At 59.7% G+C, this 6,985-nt stretch overlaps 2 protein-coding genes across 2 annotated transcripts in view; both read right to left on the bottom strand.

Moving 5' to 3' along the window:
- Nucleotides 1-233: 233 nt before the first annotated feature.
- Nucleotides 234-4,419, bottom strand: VOLCADRAFT_90250 (uncharacterized protein; the record flags this gene model as incomplete). Its single annotated transcript, XM_002949782.1, has 4 exons — nucleotides 234-439; nucleotides 1,166-1,357; nucleotides 2,452-2,602; nucleotides 3,334-4,419. 4 exons carry the CDS (start codon nucleotides 4,417-4,419, stop codon nucleotides 234-236), a joined length of 1,635 nt encoding a protein of 544 aa, XP_002949828.1.
- Nucleotides 4,420-5,921: 1,502 nt separating this feature from the next.
- VOLCADRAFT_90249 (uncharacterized protein) overlaps nucleotides 5,922-6,985 on the bottom strand; it is a gene marked incomplete at both ends in the record, with an annotated part of 10,289 nt that continues 9,225 nt past the window's right edge. The window contains 2 exons of the mRNA XM_002949781.1: nucleotides 5,922-6,427; nucleotides 6,754-6,964. Of these exons, the coding sequence (XP_002949827.1) occupies nucleotides 5,922-6,427; nucleotides 6,754-6,964 (717 nt within the window). The remainder of the gene's footprint in view (nucleotides 6,428-6,753; nucleotides 6,965-6,985) is intronic.

The following is a 6,985-nucleotide window of genomic DNA, read 5'->3' as shown; positions in this document are numbered from 1 at the left end:
CTCACCGCCCCTCCCTCACATGTCTTTTTACCCCACCCTCGACTGGTACCACCAGCACTACCGCCACCGGCAGCAACAGCAGCAGCTGCGTATCTTCCAGGCCAAGATGCCAGAAAGCTCTTCCTTCGGATGAGAAAAGAAGCCGCACCGTGAGGGAACCTCCTCCCAACTTACGCGACGGGGCAGGAGGGTGGAGTCGCGCTAGAGGTGCGCTAACCCTACCCCGCCCCCCACTAGCCCCTCGTTAGTTTGTCGATGATGGTGTTCAGGTCAAGCGCCTTGCCGGAGGACTGCAGGCTGTTCACCGCCGACAGCACATCACCCCGGCTGAAGCCCATTTGTGAGATGTCCGCAATGATCTTGTCCAAAGGCACCGTACGACTGCCAGTCGGCCCGCTGCCGCCACCGCCGCTGGTGGATGGCTGCGGCTGCGAAGAGCCTGCAGCAGCAACAGAGGCAGCAGGCAAGTCAAGTTCATCAGGAATAGTCCCGCGGCGCGCAATTCACCCGGAGCTAAGGAAAAACAGAAAAGGAGGACCACAGCATGCTCCAAACATGGGGGTGAAGGCGGTAGCGGTGGCGGTGCGTCACCTTTACCAGGCTTACCGGTTACCTTGCTACGATTACGTTGCTGCGGTACTTTCGCCGACCCATCCCGCTACCGGAAGCCGCCTGCCCCCCCGCGCGGGTCCTGCCCCTGCCCCTCATGGTGGATTGCATTACGATGGATGCCACTACTCGATACACGAACACAAGCTAATGTACAGTAGTTGATACTCGAGCTAAAATGGCAGCCCGGATGGGGAGGTCCGGAAAGGGACTACAGCGGCCGCTACGGTTCGCTACGGCCGCAAACGCCATTCCCGAGGGAGACAACAGCAGTACCAACGACCCAACATCCGTCACTTCGTTACACAAACAAGCATGGCGCCCGGCGGCCCATGTACTCCTTCCACCCCTCATCTCCGCAGACCGCAGAGACGACCTCCTCGCGGAACAGTCAGAGCGCCAACCCACGCGCCCGGCGGAAGTCCCTTAGCGTTGGCCACAACCAGCCAACCTAACGAACTAACTACCATGGCCCCATCCGTACGCTCCCCTGAACGTGTACAGACACCCCTCCCGCCCCCGCCACCGAGCTGCCACCAAACCCACCCACGCCCACCTCGGTAGCCCGCGGCGGGTGCTGTGGGCCGGGCGTACATGCTGGGTACAGACACTCCGGGCATTACCGAGGAGGGCGCCGGGTAGCCGTGGATGCCGCTGGGCGGGGGTGGGTAGCTCACCATCTGCAGCGGCGGAGGGCCGCCGCGGAGGTCGCCTACGGCCCCCGGGGCAGGACCCGCGCCACCACCACCTGCAGATGTGACCATGGGTCAGAAGACCGGGGGGTCAGGGAGGGCAGGCGAGCAGGGGCAGGATGGGGAGGAAAGGCAACCCAAGAACGAGTGAAGCTGATGCCAAGGATGGGGAGGGCGGGAAAAGGAAAGGAAACGGGAGCGGGCGCGCTGATGTTCAGACAAGGGCCTCTGGTGTTGTACGGGATTGGGGTTTTCAAGGCAGGGTTTTTTGTGAGCGCTTCTGTGGTGGTGAGGTAGTTGGTTTCCCGGGTAGATGCTGTTGAAGTGTTCATGTTCGTGGGAAATACGTCATGGTTGAGGAGAAGGGTAGGGGCTATGCTGAGCCGGCATAGAGCCCTGAGGCATTGGGGGCGGCGACGAGCTAGGCCAGGAGGAGGAGGAGCTAGGCCAGGAGGAGGAGCAGGAGCAGGAGGGCGCAGCTGTATGAGAAGCTATGAAAAGAGATGGAAAGGACCTCAAAAAGTATAGAGATGAGGAGAAGGGCCTAGCTGGACGACAATGATTGCAGGGTCGTACAAGGTTACCAAAGTCCGCACGCAAGCATGAGTTATGGGGACGAGCCGAAAAAAACTATGTAAGAAAACAAAATAGCAGGAATGCATGGCGCTCATGACAGAGAAACCGGCAGGGACCGGATGAAGGGAATGGGCCCGGGCCCGGGCCACACCTGGCTCCTGCCAGCCCGCGCGCACTAGGGGCATGTGCATGCCGCCCCGTAGTGGCTAAGTGGTAGCAGTGTAGGAGCGTGAGAGCAGGCAGGCAGGCTGACGGAAGCGAAAGAGTTAAGGGGGAGGTTTGGTTTTGTAGAAGATCTGAAAACGTGGAGCAGGAGCAGCAGGAGCAGGAGGAGCAGGGCAGGAGAAGGGGCGCTTCCAGCGCACAAACCATTATTCTATATCATGTGACACCAAGATAAACAATCCAATTCCAGCAGGGCCAGCAAACTCCTTGCAGTGATGCTGTGCCGCAGACAGACTCAGCATCCTGCAATCCTAGCTCGTGCTTCTCCTATCTGCTACACCCACATACACTTAATACCGTACCCAACCTTACCCTAGCCCAAGGCCCGGACGCCCTGCTCCCAACTCACCTGCTGGCGGCGGTGTCGGTGGCGGCGGCATACCGTGCGAAGTGGGCATTGCCGGAGCACGGGGTGGTGCGTCCATTCCCAGCATCGAGCCGTATGGCGCCGGGTACACTTGCGGCAAGTGCGGTGCGTGCGCTGGCTGCTGCTGCTGCTGCTGAAGGGCGGTGTAGGGGCCGGCATCCGGCGGGGGCGGCATGCCTCCAAGCTACCGAGCGAGCAACAAAAGCGCGGTCGTGCATGGCCAGCAGGACGACAAGAAAGCCGAGACAGTTAAAAGGAAAGGAACAAAGGACGGTCAGCGAAGGGGTTGCGAAGGGAGCTAGCGGGCTAATAGCTGGAGTGTGAACGACCGTGGCTTGAGGCTTGCTAGGCGTGCTGACTACGTTAGAAGGGGGCCGTTCATGGCTTCCTTCTCCCTTCTCTGCTGACCAATGAACGGTTAAAAGCTGTGCGAAAGCGAAGCAGTGTAATGGCAATCGGGCATTGCGCCGTGGGTACGGAGGCGATGTGTGTAGATGGGTAGAGGCAATCGGAGGGAGAGGCCAAGGGAAGGGGTCCCCGCCAGTGCCAAGAGAACCAAACGAACGGATTCGCGCAGCAACAGGTCACACCACTGTGCTGACTACTATGTTTTGCACCATGTTTTGACACACGTGCGCTCCAAAGCAAACACACAGCCGCTTTGGTACCACATTAACACGAATGGCTCCGAAAAACGAGTGACCTGCCATGCAGAAACAACACCAACGCGCGCGCGCGATGCCTAGGATGGTAGTTTCAAACGTCACTCCGCTCATCCACGTGAGGCTGCAAGCCACGCATTGTCCTAATAAAATCCGCCCTCCATCCCGTCAGCACTCTCAGCGGGTTATAACTCCCAATCACCTGCTGGGGAGGCAACTGGTATGGGTACTGAGGCGCCTGCATGTGCGGCTGTTGGTGTGGTTGCGGCTGCGGTTGGGGCTGCAGCTGCTGCTGCTGCTGCTCGGCAGGGCCCTGTTGGGGCTGTTGCTGATGCGGCATAGGCAATGGCGGCGCCCCTGGCACGCCTATCGGTCCAGGGATGGGATACCCAGCGGGTGCTGGCATGTGGGTCGGAGCCGGAGTTGCCTGCTGTGGGAAAGGCATGCTATAGGGGCCCTGCTGGGTGCCGTACGGGGCTTGCTGTGGGACGGGCATCATGGGTGCCGCCGCCGTGGGGGCGGCAGGAGCTTGTGGCGCGACAGGTGGAGGGGGGCCAGGGGCAGCTGGCGCCGCTGCGGGAACTGCCGGGGCTGGAGACGCAGCTGCAAGGGGAGCGGACGATGGCGCAGGCGCAAGTGAGGGAGCAGGCGCTGCCGGGGCTGCAGTTGCCGGTGCCGGGGCTTCCGCAGCAGGTGGCGTCGATACAGGAGGTGCTGCCACAGCGGGAGCTCCGGCAGTTGAGGTGTGGCCCTTGGTGCGGGACGTGTCCGCGGACATGCGCGCCAGCAGCTCCTGTGCCTCAATGAGCTCCTGCCGATCGCGCAGTGCCTGCACGCCCCGTTCTACTTCCTTAATCGCCATGTCAAGGTTTGTAAAACGAATGTGTAGGTCTTCAGGCTGCGTAGTAACTGCCTCACGCAGGTCAGCGATAGCTGCGCGCAGCTCCACGGCAGTTGCTTCTTGCGAAGAGATGCGTCGTGTTACATCCTCAAGAACCGTCCGCAAGCTTCGCACAAACTTGCTGAAAGTAGCTTCGAGGGCGGTTTCAATGCCCTTTTCTACCAGCGCGGAGAGGTCTTCCGCAGTGAGGGTCACAGTCGCTTTGCTAACTTCCGCTACCCCCAGCGCTGATCCTGCGCTGCTCCCTTCCTCGTCCACCACATTAATCGGTCTTATCTTGGGATATGCAGCTCTTGTAGAGCTTGCGGGTGCCACAGCAGGAGCTTTCCCAGACACCGAGGATCCCGGCGTTGGTCCCAGTAGATCATTAAATAGCTCATCGGCCATGGTATGTTCGATCTCAAGAAGAAAGCTTTTGCGTCAGTGCAAACCGGTAAAATACATGAACCCTGTTCCGGAGTGGGGTATACGCAAATGCACCAAGAAATGTTGTAAGTCTGTTCCGAGTACGCCAATCAAAAATTACTCTATATTATTAGAATGATCAGCAACAACGGCACTTGCCACATGCAACTAACGTTGTACGAAAGTGCCTAGGAGTGCCTAGAACGTATGGCAGGCTTCCGCAATCGCATACAGCTCTTCACGTCTGTCCAGGCTTGGATTCACTACAGTTGCGTGGTGCCTGGATGTCCGTCAACAATACGAAGCAGACGGAAGCCGGTGCCTCCCTTCGTAAGCGTTGTACACACGATCGCAAACATCGGGCAATCTTGAGCACATCGGATCAAATCATATATCGCAGCAACTGGCACTTAAATCCAAAGCGTAGGTTCAGCGGACGCATGCATATCCGGTTACGGGGCTTCGTGAATTCAGTACAGCAAGCAGAGAACAGAAGGCAGAAACCTCTTCGCACAGTACTCCTAGCAGCCATTTTAAATTTGTATTTTTACACCGTTACGTTACTATGCGGTAACTGTCGCATCCCTGAGAAACGTCTCTGATAAATACCGTGAAGTCGTACTGTCATGTGTGCCTGTTATCCGCCTTTGCCGCGACGGACCATGCTCAAACAAAGCAATCTAAAAACTTGACGCAGCCAAGCTCGATCCAGCTCCACTCGCTCCCAGACAGAAAATGCAAGCCCCCAAACCACAGCCCTACGAAACGGCCCCCCTACCTCCTGTATCAAACAACCCTCATCCCCCCTGGCCCTACGAGCCTTCCACCCTGTTTGCCTGCAGCAGCCATGCAAACCCCGAGTACCCACATCATTCGCACTTGACCGCCCATTTTCTTAAACCGCCCATTGGCACGGCCGTCCCGTCGATCCTTCATTCAGAAGGCCGTCGTCACATGCGACGTGTGAAAGTTGACGTTGTGAAGTTTACCTGAGTTCCGTGACAGTCCTTGCCATGTCAAGATATAGCGGCCATCTCCGCCTAGTGGCCGCTTACCCACATCATTCGCATCCCACGACCAGGAATCGAACCCCGTTCAGCAACTCGACGCATTCAGGTGCCTGAGTCGCCGAGTGCCCAAAGTCACGAAGGGCCGAAACAACTGGACAGGGGGAAAGACGAACCACGAACCGGAGTGAAGAAGCTGCTGCCGGGGCAAGAGTGTACCAGACGTAGAACTGACCAAAAGGCGTTCAGGGGGAGAGGAAGATACCTTGACGGGGGCCCCCCAAGCGGGCTTCTAAAGGGGGGTCTACAGCGGGGTAGGTTGAGTTAAGCAGTTCGTAGTAGGACCATTTCCCCCCCCCCGAAACAGCGTGCGTGCGGAGGGGAGCCACCCAACTCTTACCACATAGCTCTGGACAGCTGCGGGACAGCTCTATTAGCAGTGCTGTCCAGTGCTGTCTCTACCAATACTACCAATACTTAGGGGTCCTGCTCGGCCAGGTGCTGCAGCATGACCTCGTACACGTCTGTGTGCAACCGTACACCCTTGTCCGACGCCACGCCCAGAAGCTCCGAAACCTCCCGCGACGTCAACATTCCAGCATTAGCAGCGGCAGCTGCAGCGGCAGACACGCCGCCGCCGTCCGTCGCACTGGCCTCCGCGCCGTTACCGCCGCCGCCGCTCTGCCCCAGCAACGACAGGCCCAGCATCCATAGAACCTTGGACAGCGGCACCTCTCGTACGGCACGCAGAAACACGCGCTTCGCATGGACAAGCCTGCCGGCAGCGGCTTCGTGTGCGAGGTACGCGGTCCAAATAGGCGCGCAGGGCGCCAGGTGGCGTGCCGCCGCAGCTCGCTCCATTAGGCGAGCGACCCGTGGGTCGTTGCTGGCACCGGCGGGGAGTTGCTGGGCCGCCTCCGCTGCCAGCTGGACCCACCACACAGCCGCCGCGGCCGCCGCCGTCGCCGCCGAGTTGTTGGGTACTGCAGCGGCGAAACACACCGGTTACATGCCCGCGTGACGATACGGTTCACGAAATCACTTGGGGCCTTCTTTGGTTGCCTTATTAGGTTGCTTGCATTCACAGACTTTTGTTAATGATGTCAGTTTAGGCACACACACACACACACCCAAGAATCCCCAACAAGCCAAAGTGACCCACTGGGCCCACGTAGCATCAAGCACCACACAACACACACGGGTTCTCTTCTTCATTCTCCTCCGCCATTCGACAATCCGCTCCCCCGCCTCTTCCTCCCCCACCCCACCACCGCCCGGGTCGGTCACGGCTATCACTGCACACACCCACCTAACGGCCGCGCCGCTCCCCCCCGCTCCGCTGCCTCCCGCCGCTCGGTCTCCGCCTCCGCCAGCGCCTCCAGAGAGCCCTCCGCCCGCCGCCGCAGCGCCGCCGCCAGGATGGCCAGGTCCCGCCGCAGACGGCTGTACGACCCTCCCCCTGCCCCCCCTCCCCCTCCTGCTGACCCCAAGTGGGCCAATTGCAGTCTCAGCGCCAGCAGCTGCGGGTTGTGCGGATACAG

The sequence above is a fragment of the Volvox carteri genome (assembly GCF_000143455.1).
Source record: "Volvox carteri f. nagariensis unplaced genomic scaffold VOLCAscaffold_16, whole genome shotgun sequence".
In the NCBI taxonomy this organism is placed as follows: Eukaryota; Viridiplantae; Chlorophyta; class Chlorophyceae; order Chlamydomonadales; family Volvocaceae; genus Volvox; species Volvox carteri.
Note: the sequence above shows the minus strand (reverse complement) of the source record. Positions and strands in the feature narration are given on the sequence as shown.